Source organism: Cariama cristata, unplaced genomic scaffold, assembly GCF_000690535.1.
Source record: "Cariama cristata isolate BGI_N322 unplaced genomic scaffold, ASM69053v1 scaffold5206, whole genome shotgun sequence".
NCBI lineage: Eukaryota > Metazoa > Chordata > Aves > Cariamiformes > Cariamidae > Cariama > Cariama cristata.
Genome location: NW_009622574.1, coordinates 58,713 through 74,610, shown reverse-complemented (window position 1 = coordinate 74,610; position 15,898 = coordinate 58,713). Strand labels below are relative to the sequence as shown.

The window sequence follows — 15,898 nt, the reverse complement described above, 5'->3', positions numbered from 1 at the left end:
GTGATACTGGATTGTGACCTAAAATACAATAATAATCCCATTTTATACTCTGTTAAATTACAAGCTGTCCATTGCTTTAATAATACGCAGTTTAGTCCCAATGCAGTATGTTCAAATACAGTCCTGAAATTTAAGACAACCACAGAAGTATGTGTGGTAAAAATTGAAGACCTTAGTTACAACTGCGTAAGAGTGACTGAAATCAGGATAAACGAAACAGAACTTAACTCTACATATCTTTGTATTTTATTGCTTGTGAGAACTGGAGACAGGCGAACTCAAACCTTTGCTACTTTTTAAAGGGCATTGGCATTTTCAGTAGGTATTTAAATCTCCAAATGAAATAATGTATCTCTATTTTTTATTATAAATCTTCCGCCTTTCTCTTAAATTGAAGTTTTTGGTTGAGTTTCAAACTTGTGAGGAAAAGTTGAGTCTTTGTTATGAACACTTTCAGACCTTAGTTGACTCATCTCTCAAAGGTATCATTGCAAATAGTGTTTTGATAGAGAAAAAAAAAATCTGGATAAGAAAAACTACCCCTGAATGCTGCTGAATCGCACTCCTCTGGGCAGCTCTTTTCTGTGCATCAGGGCTGAGAAAATGCTGTCCCCATTAACGTGGGATGGTGGAACTGATACAATACATTTTCTGAGATATTTGAGAAACTAGAATTATCTCTGTCCCTTAGAAAATTTGCCTTACCTTGAGATGTGACTAATATCCAGCCTGCGATTGATTTGCACACAAATCTAGCAGTTTTGTTGGGTTTGTCTTCCTAGAAACTTAATTTAGAGATTTTCTATTAATACCAGCTATTTCACCATAGGCTCTTCTTCCTACTGTATTTGGCTCCCTGCCACCCTTCAGTTCACAGACACCCATTCCTCCCCCCTGCCACGAGCCAGAGGAAGAAACCAACGGACATAAATAAATGTTTGCTGTCCTTGGCAAAACCTTTGCAGAAGGCCCCCACCCTGATTAGAGCTGTATTTCCCAAGGAGTAAATAGATTAGGAAAAAAACCCCACCGTATAAATGCAACATCTTCACATCCTTTCTCTGTGAATCTTTGGTCACAGCCTCTTATATTGCTGATGGAAGTTTGCCTCTTAGAAAAGGTTAAATACACTGCCAAACACAACTGATATCCTGCCTTACAAAGCCATCAGCTAGATTTGGGTTGCAGAGTATTTATTCTTAGGGACGATGCACAAATCAGGAATAAGGCAACCTGGTTTCAGTCCCAGGGGAAATATAAGCAAATGGGCTGTGGAACAGCTTCCCACTCTGTTATCACAGAAGTACCTGGAGCGATGTGGTCCGCGGGGAAGGCTGGTGGGCAGCAGCACCGAGCGCTTCCCGGCCGCACGCGGGCTGCAACGGGAACCACAAGATGCTGTTTCTAACATGCTTTTGGAACAGAGGGGAGAAAAAGCAAGAAATATTTCAATCTATTTTCTAATGTTGCCTATCTGAAATTTTCCAAAATCCACCTGCATCATAGCCACATTAAGAGCTTAAAACTCCGCGTAACCTTCAGCACAAGAAGGAACTTCTAGAGTTAAGGGACCACCAGGTTTCTTAAATCCCTGCTTGGATTACAGCATTACAATCAGTGCACACAGGATGTAGGAAAATCCCGTGGAAAGGAAACTCCTCTTATTCCCCAAGAAATGTTGGTTGTGTTCAAGACAACAGACGAGTGTTTGTATTGAACAGATCTCCCTTGTTTGGAACAGAAGAAACCGCTCAACCGCAGAGCGTGCTGCCTCCTCGGCCCTCCGCCGCCGCCCCTGTTCCCACCACCGTACTTCAGGCACGGCTGGAGCACTGTAAGTGTGGCCTGGGAGCCTTTCTCTTCTTTTTACCTGACTTTGTATGTACAACAAAGACTGAAGCACTGCTTCGCGGCCTCACTCAACAAACCTGTCTGGCTGTGTTGATTTGGCTCTGTTAGGACAATCATTCAACATCCAGACTGGGGCTTGAAGTAAATCTCAAATAGATCAAGGAATGAAACAAGGCTGGGTTTGTTCAGGCAGTTAATTCATTTAACTTAAAATAGTCTCCTTCCTCTGTTTTAGCATCTTTCTTAGAGTAAGGCAATCCTGAACTAAAAGAAATGGCAATGCAATAAACCAAGTAAGGACAGAAAGGTAATTTTCCATACTGCACAGTGATTTCAGGGTGTACATTATATATGTGTCCTGTTTTGCCTTATGTCCACATTTGCCTTACCCAGTAGGTGAAATGAAGGTCCCAAAATCCTTCTATGGAATATATTCCCACGATTTCATTTTGCAGAAAGAAATACGTGTTTGAGTCACTGATACAGAGTTTTCACTCACCGACCTATGCACATAGCTGCTCTATAGGATATGTGTCCATACACGTACGTTAACATATGCAACATACAGGATACAATGGGTATATGGTATAGTGGTTTGCCCAATTACTCTTATTGCCAGGGTCTGTTAACTCAAATATATTTTCCATCCCAGCATTAAGAATTTTTCTACCTTCTCAGTAATTCCTGTTTCTTAATTCTACTATTCATTTACCAAATACAAATACTGCAAATATTGCTAGTGTTATGTAAATAATTACTAGTAAGATGTCTGACAAGAACAAGCCCAAGAAAAAATACGGTGTAAAATCCTCCATTGTCTTCAGAGAGATCAGGATTGAGCTCAGGGTGCTACTCTACCCCAACCCAAAATCTGGTTACCTTTCCCTTTCCTCATGCCCTCCGCTCCCTGTGCCTTGACTTCCACAGAAAGGAGACCCAGAGACAAGATATCCTTAGGAATGTGGTGTACTCCTTCAGTGAGGATGAGGTTGGGACCAGGGTCCCTGAGATTTCTCCAAGCAGTCCAGAGAGTAATCTGAGCATAAAATCACCCTTCACACAATCTCCCCCTGTAAAAACACAGAACAAAACTAAGTAGTTGCTAGGAGGGTGGGAGCCATGTGAATTCACTACGAGCAGTTTGTGCTTTGGAGTCTCTAGTTGGACGTTTTCTGCAAAATGGGTTTTCACTTGGAAGCTGAAGATCAGTTGGGTTAACCCAGTGTTTCTGGCTCAGCCTTCGTCTGCGTTTCCAGGGGAGATAGCTTTTGGCACAGGACATAAACACGCCAGGTTACTCATGCAAACCTGATTTTGAAGTCAAAAGATTAGACATTCGTTAATCATTAGAGGCATTGGCTCTGGTTGGCAGTGAATGAATGCCTACGGGTTAATATCTTCTGGAGCGAAGTTCACCCTGCCTGTACCTTTGCTGAGCAGAGTCTCTATTATTAGAGCAAAGACGCTATTTTTGGAGAGGAGCTGCTACTTGTAAAGTGGGACGGAGAGAGCAGGGTCAGGTCTAAGAATAGGCGAGGGTCCCACGCTGGCTCGGAGGGGCGCCCGGCTGCGATGTCCCTCTTCTGGGAGAGGAGGAGGAGGAGGAGGAGGAGGAGAAGGAGGAGGAAGCATGGGGCAGGACGCTATGCTGAAGTGCTAATGTTCAAGCATCCGTGAAGACAACCTCGTGACAAAGCCTAGGCTTCTCCCCAAGGGAGCAAATAAACTCTCCTGAGGTTGTAGCATTTGGGGGCTTGTATTTTTATGTATTTCTCCGACAGGCTCCGTATGGCTGCATGTTCACTCCTATGTTTTATGTTACGTAGGAGCTGCTTGCCTTGGATATGAAAGAGCTGTGTCAGGAGCTCCAGATAATACAGGCTTCCTCTCTGCCCGAATCGCATTGCCCTGCAGGGCCTCCTGGCCCCCAGGTGAGTGATGCATTTGTGATGAAACCACATTGTTCTCTCACTTGCTCCAAGGTCCTTACAAAGCTGTAAAACATCTGCAAACGCTTTTTACCACTCAATAAGCATACCAAGCTCTGGCTTAGTTTCATTTTGATATGACTAGCCATAAATCACATAGACTTTTTACCCTGTGTTCTCATCCTCGCCTTGCATAATCCAGTAGGTTTCAAATTCACCCTTCATTTTTGTGGAGTTTTACAGTGCATAGCACCCATCAAAATTCCCGGAGGTGCCATCACTTCCTTCAGAGGCTATTTGTAAGTTTTTCTTTGCTTTAGACTCTGTTGTCATTTATGTGAGGGAAAGAACCCATGGAATGGATGCACAGGAGGTGCAATGAACTTGAATGTTAGTGGAGTACATCCCTGAGAAGGCAAACACCTACAGTAAACAACAGAGACAAGGAGGGGCTTCAGGAGGGCAGTGGGATGGGATTCAGGAGATGTGGGATCTCCTAGCTTGACCTGCAACATCTCTGCCTCAGACTTGCTGAGTAGCCTTCGGCCAGGCTTTTTGACCTCCCATTTAATTTTCTACAATTTGTATACTCAGAAATCTTCTGAGGGAGATCAGAAGTCTTCTGAGGAAATGGTCCACCTCTATGGGGAAAGTTTTTGCAAGCCTGTATTGTGGAGAAGATCACCCATCTGCCTTTCCGTTCCAGTTCATTCCCTCCAAAGACAAATGAAACTTTTCATGGAGAGGTACTTCCAGTTTCTCCTTGGGCACAGGCGGTCCCACTCTATGTGCTGTGCCTGGTACTTTGGGACAGTGGTCTTCCTCGAGGCCTGTGGATGCCGGTTTTACTCCAATACAGCTAATAGCAGATATGGCACAGGACCTTTGCTGCAGCTAAGCGGTGACTGACTCTTTGGCATCCTGAGAAGTTAACAAGCACCCAAACGCTATGTAAAAAGTATGGACAGTACATCACAGTAAGGGTTCAGTTATGTGGCAAAAAGCTTAGCTTTAATTATTTAGAAGTCAATACTTCAGAAGGTATTTGTAAATAGTCTAGAAGTTGCAATGTGAAAGCCCCAAAGTCTTGGTTTATGAACCTTGACTTTATTGTTCTGCCATTTTTTCCTTGCTGAGATGCAGGATGAGGCAGATTCACTTAGCATGTGAACGATGAGGCATGGAGAGAAGCGATGGGAAGCGTTTGTCCTGTCCTCTATTGAGAAAAGTCATCTCTGCATTATGAAACAGCCCTGCAGTGTGGTTGGCCACGGTCCAGAGTTGCAGTACATGTGAAAGAAGCAACTGTTATTTCAGTCTTCGATAGACTGTCTTTTTTTAAAAAAAAATCCTCTTATTACTCCCTCTGACTTAAATTGGAAGAGCAGTAATACTAATTCTATTGTTCTACAAGGTCCATTGCTATAAATAATGTTAATCTTGCAACCAAATGATCTACAATCCCTTCAAGAACGTTTTTAAATAGAGTTAGGCAGGCAGATTTTACCACAACGGCAGAGAGTAGCGTGGGTATAACATGGCTTTGGAATTTTTAATTATAAATTAACGGGACTGTGTCTTGTAACAGGACAGTGTTAGAGCCAGCAGTCCTCTGGACAATACTGTTATGACAATGGTGACCTGAAAAGAAATGCTACCGTTACCGAAAAAAAAAATATATCTAAGAGCTACTTCTGAATTCTTTTCTGCTGTAACTCATGGCTTTCAAAGGAGTTGTAAAAGCTCATACTGTTGACTCAGAACTGAATTTTAACACTTTTTCATAAGAAGGCGAATTAGATCTGTAATTATATAACGCAGACTATAATTCCTCCCATGTGTAACCTAAGGTAAAATGAAAGAAATAAGATAAACTTTGGATCTGACTCTAATAGGGTGCATTCTGATTTACACTGTTGAAAACCTGAAATAACTCTACTGATGGAAATAGTTGGAGTAATTTGCATTTGAGGGTACACTTTGCTCCTGTTCATGTACAATTTGCATCATGTTTTGGACAGTATAAGACAGCCAGAATCCAAACCTCGAGTGAGTGAGTGATTTATATGGTGAACCTAATGCTTGTCTGATGCAGGCTCATGAGATTTTTTTTCCTTAGTCATTCAAAAATAAAAGGTGGTCTGTGAACTGAAGCATTCTAGAAACAAAAACAGTTTTCTGGGTTTTTTTCTGAGACGGGGTTCAAAGTCTCCCTGGATTAACAAATCCCTGAAAGGAGAATCTGCCTCATTTGAGAGAGAGAAATACCTTCAGGATTCAGAAGTGGTGGCAATCCTCCATGTCTATACCACACTGCAGAGCCCATCCCGCATGTTTTATGCCACTTCCCTTAACACCCCTTTGGCTGACCTCCTTTGCCAGCTGACGCTGTGTCTCTGTGTCCTTGTTGCCGCTAATTCTTCAGGACTCCAACAACTTTTGGGGATGTCTCTGCTCACCGCAGGGCAGGGGGTTGGACTAGATGACCTCTAAAGGTCCCTTCCAGCCCAAATGATTCTATGATTCTATGATGATTCTAACTTCGCATCTTTGTTTTGCCCCAGGCCTTTTTTATTGCTAGTTTTCTTCATCTAGAAGGTGCCCCTGCACTTTTCACGTCAGTCCAACTCTCCAGTCTGCCGTTCAGCAGTGGCACAGACCTGGTGTTTAGAGGCCACATTCAAACACCCCATCCAACACCCCAACCTTGTGGGTTCACACTGTTCCCAGGAGACATCTACAGCGTCAAGGGTTGAGGGAAGACAACCACCAGTGCCTCCTTACTCATGCAGTTTAATAATAGCATTCACTTTTCTCCCTAGGGTCCTCAAGGAATTCCTGGTATTATGGGACCAAAAGGGGAAAAAGTAAGTGTGCGTTGTTATGGAGCTTGGTATGTTTTTGAGGGGCAAAGAAAGGAGAGGGGGAGGGTTCACATTTTTCCTTCTCTGTTTAGTGAACGGTGGGCCTTATGGTTGTGGGGATTTGCTTTATTTGGATGTGTCAGGACAGGATGTAAAGCTGTGAATTGGTTTGAAGCTATAATTTAAAGCTTCATCTTTCAGTGTTCATTTTCAGTCTTGAAATATTTTTCATGACCTCTCATGATAGCTACCTCTGTCTAGAGTATGCATTGAGATTTTGCTCAGGTGCCCAAGTCAGCAATCTTACTGATCCAAAAGCCTGTGAACGCCTGTCCCTCTGAGAGGACGTGAGGAGCAGAGCTCTGCCATGCAGTGTTAATTGTGTGGGTCAGCTCAAATATTAAAATTGGCCTATATGATAAGTTATTGCTTCAGATCTGCAAAGCATTTGCTCCATGATGATGCCTGAAGAGCTTACACATGAAGCTGGGTACGTAATTACATGCTTTGCTATACAAGGGGTTGACTGTAGATTTAGGAGTGAGAACACAGGAAAAACCAAGGAGCTCTGTTAAAATAATTCTTCTCATTTTGCCTCTAGAAGCAAAGTCTTCAACACAAAGATATTCCCAATATTTTATTTTTTTTTTTAATAGAAATGCATTGACAAATGAACCACTGTGCTTTGTGTGGTGCCTATGAGACTAACATATTCCTTTCTCTGGCAGGGGGAGATTGGCAGGCCAGGAAGAAAGGTATGACCAAAGGTGATGTCTGAGAAACGCGTCTAATACTTGACAGATAGCAGCTGTCAGACAGGGGTGCAGACAACAGTTAGATAAAAATTAGCTAATGTTGAAGTTTAACCTGTTTGCGCTGCTTCCCCTGATACCCAGGGTGGGTGGCAGGGAGCTCTGGGTGCAGGGCTGGCGAGCTGGGCCTTCTGCCTTGGAGAGCTGTCCCAGCTCGTTGGGACTCGACAAATTCCCTCAGAAAGAGCACACGGCTCTGGCCAGACAATTAAAACAGAGTGGGAAAGTACCTGAACTATGTCTCTGCGGGGACAGAATATGGGAGCTGTCATAAAAGCTGTATTAAAAAAAGCCCAAAGCAAACCCAAACTTTTTACTCCTTCGAAGTCTAAATACCCCTGAGGGAGGAATAACCATTAATGATTACACTTACAGAGTTTTGGCACCAATGCAATATGCTGACTATAATCTTATGCTTGGTGACATGTGAGCCATGATATATTGTCAAAAATATGTGCCCCTACATGTGATGAAACAGAATACGTTATCTCAGTCGCTAAGTACCTCCATTTAATGTAATTAACTTTAAAAGAAGACAGAAATACAGGATGAAATCAGAGATATGCAGGGGGTAGTCACTAACCAGGAAAAGAAGTACCCTTCTAATAATATTCCAAGGGTTTTAACACCCTTCTAATAATATACAGAGGATTTTAACACCAGCCACCAATCAGTAATTCAAACAAATACGAAACACATAAACAAGAGGTCTTTTTCTTTAATCTAAATTGCAAATGCCCTACAGTAAACAAAAACATTACATACAGAAATTCAAGTGTTCAAAACAGTAATATCTCAGAGAGAGTCACCCACCAACCTGCAAGAGAGTGCAAACCTTAAACACGGTACGCCAGGGCTTACTCTTCTGACAAAAACTAGTAGGTCCCAAGAAAGAAGTTGCTGAGCTTGGAAATAAAACAGTATAACTCTTGCTAAAAGCTGTCTGGCTCGTGGGAGGTCACTCTTAGCCCCAAATGTCACGATGACATTTCTAAGATCGTATTGTCAAGTGGCATAAAGCGGTGGAATAGCACTAATCTGCAGCATTTTAGGAGATACTCAAAGAGTGATTTACAGGCAGTAATTAAAATAATAGATAAATAAGTGTGTATACATAGTTATTGCTAGTCATACAGTAGCTAATAAAGAGCAATTACAGCTCATAATATGAGAATGTTCAGAATAAGAATAATAGTAAATAAAAACAGGAATATCTTAGTAAAGATTTGGTCCTGTTCTTAACGTAAATTGGATTCGTACTGATATAATTACATGCAGGTCTTTTTGATTTACATCATATTATGAAATGAAAAGAGAATTCAAGTTATCGATACTGGGTTTTTAGGATTATTATTTTGACTGCACGTAGATTTACTCTTTAGCTAATCTATTTATTTGAATCAGTATAACCTGGTATTTCTGTGAGCCCACACTTTGTCCAGTAGCATCAACACAAACTGCATTATGAATATAATATAATATTTTTTGTATTTAAAGCAAGCTAAAGAAGCATTTGCAGATCTTTTCCTGAAAAGACTTTATTCCTCCCTATCTCCTGTCTGCAGCGGAGGCCTGTGTGTGTATATGAATGATGTTACGTGAATTACTGTAATTGATGTTTTCCGTTCAAGGGTAGACCAGGTCCCCCGGGCGTGCCTGGAATGCCAGGACGAGTAGGATGGCCTGGACCTGTGGGACCGAAGGTAAGACTAAACTTCACATGGAATAACCTGTTCAACATCCCAGTCTGAGCAAAACAGTTGTCTCGGGAAGTCTCTAAACCACTGTTTGCTGGAGGCTGGGAAGCTGCAGCAGTGCAAGGACACTGTGCTTGTCCCATTTCTTGCACTGCTCTGCAAAGACCTGCCCAGTCTAGGGTTAGGTTACTCCACCTTCAGCCTAGCCCCTGTAGCACTTCTTATGTTGATTACAATATGTCAAACGCAAATTGAAAATCAATCTATTGAAGACTCATTGATAACCACTGGTGTCTCACAATCACACAAATCAGTGTTTCAAAACTGATCGTCATCTTTATGACTGTTCTTTACGATGAGCTCTTTGCCTGAACATGTACCTCTTGGCAGTGTAACTGTGTGCCCATGCAATCAGAGGGAAAATACCAGGCTGGTGTCATTAGTTTACAAACCATGAGGATTGCTGATCACGTCTCTGAAGTTCATTCCCATTCAAACAAAACATTAATTCCTGTGATTTTTAATAACCAACAGCAGAAGAAATGGCAGGACATGCTTTGCTACCACAGAGTGGTTGTTTCATCTGCATTTATTACAAAAAAGCTGCAGGACAGACCTTTACTGAGTATTATCTTATGTAAAAGATACCCAACTCCTCACAGGAGCCACCATATATGGAGTTTCTACCGGGACCTTTGAGATAACTTGCTTTTCTTCAGTCCAGTATGCATCAGGCAAAAGGACTGCACACAATCTTTAGTTTGAAGCTGCATTTTCCAGTAAATCTTTGGCTCTTCATTTGCTCCATGAAGGCTGGTGCCCCCACCTCAGAGGATGTGATACAGTAGCTCTTGCTACGGCAAGAATAATAGTAGATGACTTCTGAATTCAAGCCGCATCTGGGAAGCAGACCCTCAAGCTCTTCACAGCTATGTTAGATGAAGAACATCACATTAAAGTGTGTGGGAATGTAGGCAAGCAACAAAAGCCTATGTACTTAAAAGGAGCCAATGTTCACTTTGAACTGTGAGATGGGAAATGGTGTCTCCCCCAAATGCATTGTGTGGTATGATTTCCCACAGTGGGACCAGTAAGGGCAGAAGGAAGGTCCAACTACCTCCTTCCCTCACAGTCTTAGTACTGAGAGTGGAGCAGTCAGAAAACTCATTCACTTGGCCTTTTCCGTATACAAGTTCTAGTTTTATTTATGAAGTTTTCCTAATTTTGATTTTATCTCCTCTTTGTCTATTGTTACGCTTTTTCATCACACTCATAGAAGCATTCCTCACATTCAGTAATAACACTTTTTCCTACACTTCGACTGCAAATCCTACTTGCTGTTTGATTCCAATTCTTCTGCTTTTATTGTCTCTTCTGGTACCTGTCTCCTCTGTTCTTTAGATGTTGTTAGATGGATTCACACTTTCATTTCTTCTGGTCTTTATAAATTTCAGTTTCCTGCCTGTCAATGAAGGTTCCAGTCGAAGAGAGCCCAACAGATCTCTGTCCTCATTTCCATCGGTTGTGTCGCTCTTTCCTTTCTCTTCTTCTCCTCTGATCTTCCCAAACTCCTGATACTCATCTTCACTATAGTCACTTGCTGCATCCTCTTCTTGCTGTAAATCTCCAGTAAAATGCTGTTTGAGTGTTTTTCTCATTCCCATCTCTGTGCCTTCTATTTCTTCAGCTGGGTCTCCTTACTTGTCTTCTCTTTCTTTGGCACAGCCTTGGTCCAATCCTTATTTCTTCTATTTTGTTTCTTCAAGTCTTTTCTGAACTTCTGCTGGGACAGCAGCCAATGTGAAAATCCTCTTCATTTCTTGGACGGTGAAAGCCAAAGGAGAATGACAGCCAACTGTATTCTGCTGGTAGTGCTGCTGCATGTCTGCGGGGACTACTCCGTATTTCACGCTAGATATAATTAGCTGACAGCAGCCAGAGAAGTTGTTGTAAAGCCTTTTTACGATTTACTGGCTCTAAACCGCTGTAAAGCACATGATGTCTCAGAACTACAATAAAAGTAGTCACTATGTCACGCAAAGCCTTAAAGGCTTGCAGCAAAATACCTTTCTTTTCTGCAACTCAGTAGAAGTGATGCTGGGTAGACGCGACGGAGAAAAAGGATGCGCTGCTGCTGCTAATTTGCTTGCATGTCCTTTAGTAGTGTCTGGCAAAACTGAAGCACAAGTTATGCATCCAAGAACATGCAAATAGAAGAATAAGATAACATATGAGGACTCAGGCAGAATACGATTGCAATATAGACCGCTGACTACAGTGCTACACCAAGGTCAGGCTTATCTCAACTATTTGACGTAAAACCTGAACCGCTAAACTGTCAGACATTCAAATATGACCTCATTAGAGAGCCACAATCAATAACTCTCTTTATTGACCCCTTTAGGGTGAAAAGGGAGAGTTGGGTGTGATGGGATTGCCAGGTACAAGAGGACCAATGGGCTCCAAGGTTTGTTAACCAAACGCTGCATTTTCAGACATTGGTTTCTAGTGCTCTGCTGACAGCTGCTTCCCTCATGAATTTGCTGGAAAACATTTATCCAACATATATCTTTTCTAATACAGCTAAAAAGATATGTTCTCCTTCAAGCAAGGTTACGTTGTCTGGTTGGGCTTGGCTGTGGTTTTGGCTTTTCATAAAAATGCTTTGGTATAAATTATTGTAATGCAAAGCTTTATTTTAAAAGCAAAACTCATATATAATTGTATCCCACTGGAAAACTGGAGTTCTTAAGTATATCTGCAGCATTAAATCATGTCTGCAGTGTTTTCCACCCACCTTATAAGACTATGGAGATCATTTTGGTCTTCTACTAAAACTATGCATATGTATTGACAGTTGGATAGCAAGCCCAGTTTGGTCTGGGTGTTCTAGTATCGGCACATCATTGTCTATAGCATAACCTCTGCCTTTACAAATTTAAGCCACAACATTTTAAGGCACTTGAAAAAAATTATGTAACTAGTTATTCAAATAAAGGACTGGAAAGAAGAACTGAACACCATTGTTTATTGTATGTTTCGTAAAGAGAACCTCAGTTTTTATAGTAATAGTAATCTTCACATTAGAAGATTACTTAAGTATAATTTAAGGATGTTCCATAGGGAAAAAAAAAAAACACAACAAACAACCAGAAGAGGAAGATTATTGGTAAAATTATTTTTAGATTATTAATTGTGGCATGTAAGGCTTTATTCACTTCCAGTTACATTTTATTTCTATTGTTTCTATTTTAAAGCGGTATTAAACCTGCTGGCTTTACCTGGCTTTTACACATTGGCTTTTGGGCTGAGTTGTCTTGCCTTTAATTCATGTTTCAAAGTTCTGTTTCAGTGCATTTTTAGAAGCTATAAATATTCATTTGCATTTACAAGTTGATGCAATTAACTATTTGTGCTTCGTTCTTTTTCTTCACTTTAAAGTTTGAAAGTCCGGCTTCTTGGGTGATCTTGAAAGTGAGAAGCATTAAAATATCTATCATTCCCTTTAGGGTTTTCCTGGAACTAGAGGAGAAAAGGTCAGTGTGACAGTCGAATAATGTATAATTTAACAATTGGAAACAGTTACGTAAAAACAAGTTACTGTAGAAATGAGATTGAATTTTGATGGAATGAAGTCTAAAGGTCCCACTGAGAAATGAAAGCAAGCATCAAGAAGGAGCGCGGTCTTGTAGCTTGGGCTGGGATGCTGAAGAAGTGAATTTTACACCTCGTTTTGTTGTGAACAAGTTACTACAGTGCACCTCGCTACAGTTTCCCCATCTGTAGAATGGGTATAATAATCCTTAATTGTTGATCTGGTTTATTTGGGCTATATACACCTCAGCACAGAGACAGGTTTTACTGTAAGGCCTTACAGTGGGACCTGAACTTGGATGAAGCCAACTGGGGAAAAAAATCAAGTTTGGAAGTATTATGTCCAGGAAAGCATGTATTTAAATTAATAATCTGAGGAGAATGAGTCCCTTTTCCTACAAGCCTTACTCTTAATTCTGTTACAATATCAATGAAAGTAATAAGGAAACATTTTAGGGTACCTACCATATACCTTGCTCTGAAGATATTACTGTATTTTGCGTGACTCCAAATAACGCCTCATGTAGGAGAAATATTTTTTGCTTCCTCAAGAAATGGTAGTAATTAAGCTGTTGTCAACCTGTTATTTCTCTCCAGGGATCCAGAGGTGACAGGGGTGACAAAGGAGTCAAAGGAGACCAGGTAATTTTCTTTTCCAAATGACTGTGAGCTTTAGCTGAACGTGCACATGAGGACCAATGCACTTCTGGTAGCAAAAAGCAGGAGTGGTACAGAGGAAGGGGGCCTGGAAGCATCTTCCTGGGAGGGCAAGAGTGGTCCTACCTGATGGGAGGGCGGTGGGGCAGCCTCTGTGTCCATGTGCCCCCCAGCCCCAGCCCCAGCACAGGGGATCTCATGAGTCAGGGTGGGATTTCCCTGGAGGTAACCTCAGTCTCTCGTGACCTGTGCAGTCCAGAACCACCACAGCTTGCCAAAATGCTTTTAGCGGGTGAATATGATAATGCTGGGCAGAGGCAGGGTGAGATTCATGGTTTGGGGATTCTTTTAATGAATAAAGGAAAAGTAAACTGCTTTTGATGTACGTGGAGAAATGCCATTCCCAAATGTAGGCTTTGGGAGTTGTCCAGGTAGCAGGGTTGCCTGTAGACAAAAGGACAATCGGGATGTTTTTGCCGGAGGAGAGGAAGGAGGTGACAGAGGATCAGACAGAGCAGTTGTGTTAACATACAAGGGGCTTTTCAGTAAAATTTTGCTTATGTTTCTCCCCCTACTGCATCACCCACACTGCTGAATCACAGTGCGGGGGGGGTGGTTTAACTGATTATCAGTCACAGCACTTGTTTTTCTTCCTTCCAAGGAAGGTACTGCTTTGTCAAATTTCAGTCCACATTTTTTGATTATTTTTCTCCTTTTACTTTGTAGGGAGAAATAGGCTTCCCTGGAATGCTGGGACAAAAAGTAAGTGGGCGTGATGTGTTGGGGAATTGTGTTAAGTGCTAACATGGGGTCAGTGAGTGGTTTCAGGGACATCCTGGGAAGTGCAAGACATTGAAAGTCTTGCTTGACTCAATGACCAACACTTCTTGGACTTGATCAAATTCTTTAGGCTTTTTTAGGAGAAGACTCTGAGATTTAGCTGTTTGTTGTTGTTTCTCTTTTTTTCCCCAGAACTTTGGTTTAGTCATAATCTTCCTCCTGTTTAACATATTCAGACTCTGGATTATAGATTCATAACTACTCTAATTGTTTGGTTTTTATTCACTTGAAGTTAATAAATATTTCCTTTTTGATACTCTGAATTGAAATGGCACTATTATAAACAGCAGTGATAACCCTGACTGGTTTTTGTGTCATCATTATTCTGTACTTGGAAAACAATCAAAATTCAGATGTTGGCTTACGGATAGAAAGCCTAAAGGAGGATAATTTTATGCCATAATCACATCTTATCTTTAAAATTAGGATAAGGAAATAATGGTTGCTTCTAAGGAGGCTGGAAGATGAGTGAATTCACCTCCTTTCCCTGAGTGATTTTATTACACGTGCATCTTAACAGCAAGGCAAGATATTGCCAAGGGGTCAGAAAGTTTTGCTAGCCTTGTCCTCTCCAAGACTCTGAGCAAAACTTTCTGATCTCTCCATTTGGCCTCCTCTTTAGGAAAGGATTTTTTCAGGGAAATGTGGGTAAATTCTAAGAGGTATTTTTTACTTTATGCTCGTTTTAAAATATTTTTGTATAATTGGGATTTCTGAGAAAGAAACGGTGGCAGCATTATCTAGAGGAATGGTGCGAATGAAAGCACCGTCCATCTGCTCTCTTGTATAAGGCAGGTATAACCATGTACTTACATCCTGCTTCCTTCCCTCCATACCCACCAAGGGAGAGATGGGCCCGAAGGGACAAGCTGGAGTACCAGGACACAGAGGACCTATAGGAAGACCTGGAAAACGAGGCAAACAAGTAGGACCACAGTGTTTCCTCTTCCCATGGCTCATGGCATCTGTGTGGTCATGATGTACGACCGTGCGTTCTGTGCTCGTGTGGTACCGTGCACTTTGTCACAGGGCAGAAGCCCCGAAACACCTCACAGGCATGCACAGGCTATGCAGGAGTTAAAGCCTCAGCTTTAGGGCTGGAGGCTTATCTGTAGCCTTCAGCTCCCTAGCCATGGAGCGTGGGGAAAGCTGTATTTTTTCATGGCTTGGTAACGAATTCTTTGAATACAACTTGCACAGACCTTGATCTCCTCCTTTGAACCCTAAGCAACATGGAGCTATGGTCCCAGCCCCAGCTGATGGCTAGAGACTTGACGCAAGGTCCAGGTCTCAGACAACATGGGATGTAACACCATGGTGCCCTACACTTTGTAGATCCCAACCCTGAAGCTGACTTAGGGAGCATGGCTGCTCAAATTACAGGCATGCTGCAAAGGCCAGTGGGATATATCCAAAATTCAACACATTTCAGCCTGCCCATTGAATCATAGAATGATTATTATGGTTGGAAGAGACCTCAAAGATCATCAAGTCCAACTGTATACCCGATGCCACCGTGCCCACTAAAACATGTCTTGAAGCGCCACATCTAAACGTTTTTTGAACACCTCCAGGGATGGTGACTCCACCACCTCCCTGGGGAGCCCGTTCCAATGCCATCCTCCGCCCTTCATGAAAACAGTTTCCTGGGATGA

At 41.9% G+C, this 15,898-nt stretch overlaps 1 protein-coding gene across 1 annotated transcript in view; it reads left to right on the top strand.

The window, feature by feature from the left end:
- Nucleotides 1–1,721: 1,721 nt before the first annotated feature.
- Nucleotides 1,722–15,898, top strand: part of COLQ (collagen-like tail subunit (single strand of homotrimer) of asymmetric acetylcholinesterase) — a gene marked incomplete at its 5' end in the record, with an annotated part of 28,479 nt that continues 14,302 nt past the window's right edge. Inside the window, 10 exons of the mRNA XM_009702375.1 lie at nt 1,722–1,834; nt 3,681–3,782; nt 6,602–6,646; nt 7,372–7,398; nt 9,087–9,158; nt 11,557–11,619; nt 12,662–12,688; nt 13,344–13,388; nt 14,130–14,165; nt 15,088–15,168. Coding sequence (XP_009700677.1) covers nt 1,722–1,834; nt 3,681–3,782; nt 6,602–6,646; nt 7,372–7,398; nt 9,087–9,158; nt 11,557–11,619; nt 12,662–12,688; nt 13,344–13,388; nt 14,130–14,165; nt 15,088–15,168 — 611 coding nt within the window. The remainder of the gene's footprint in view (nt 1,835–3,680; nt 3,783–6,601; nt 6,647–7,371; nt 7,399–9,086; nt 9,159–11,556; nt 11,620–12,661; nt 12,689–13,343; nt 13,389–14,129; nt 14,166–15,087; nt 15,169–15,898) is intronic.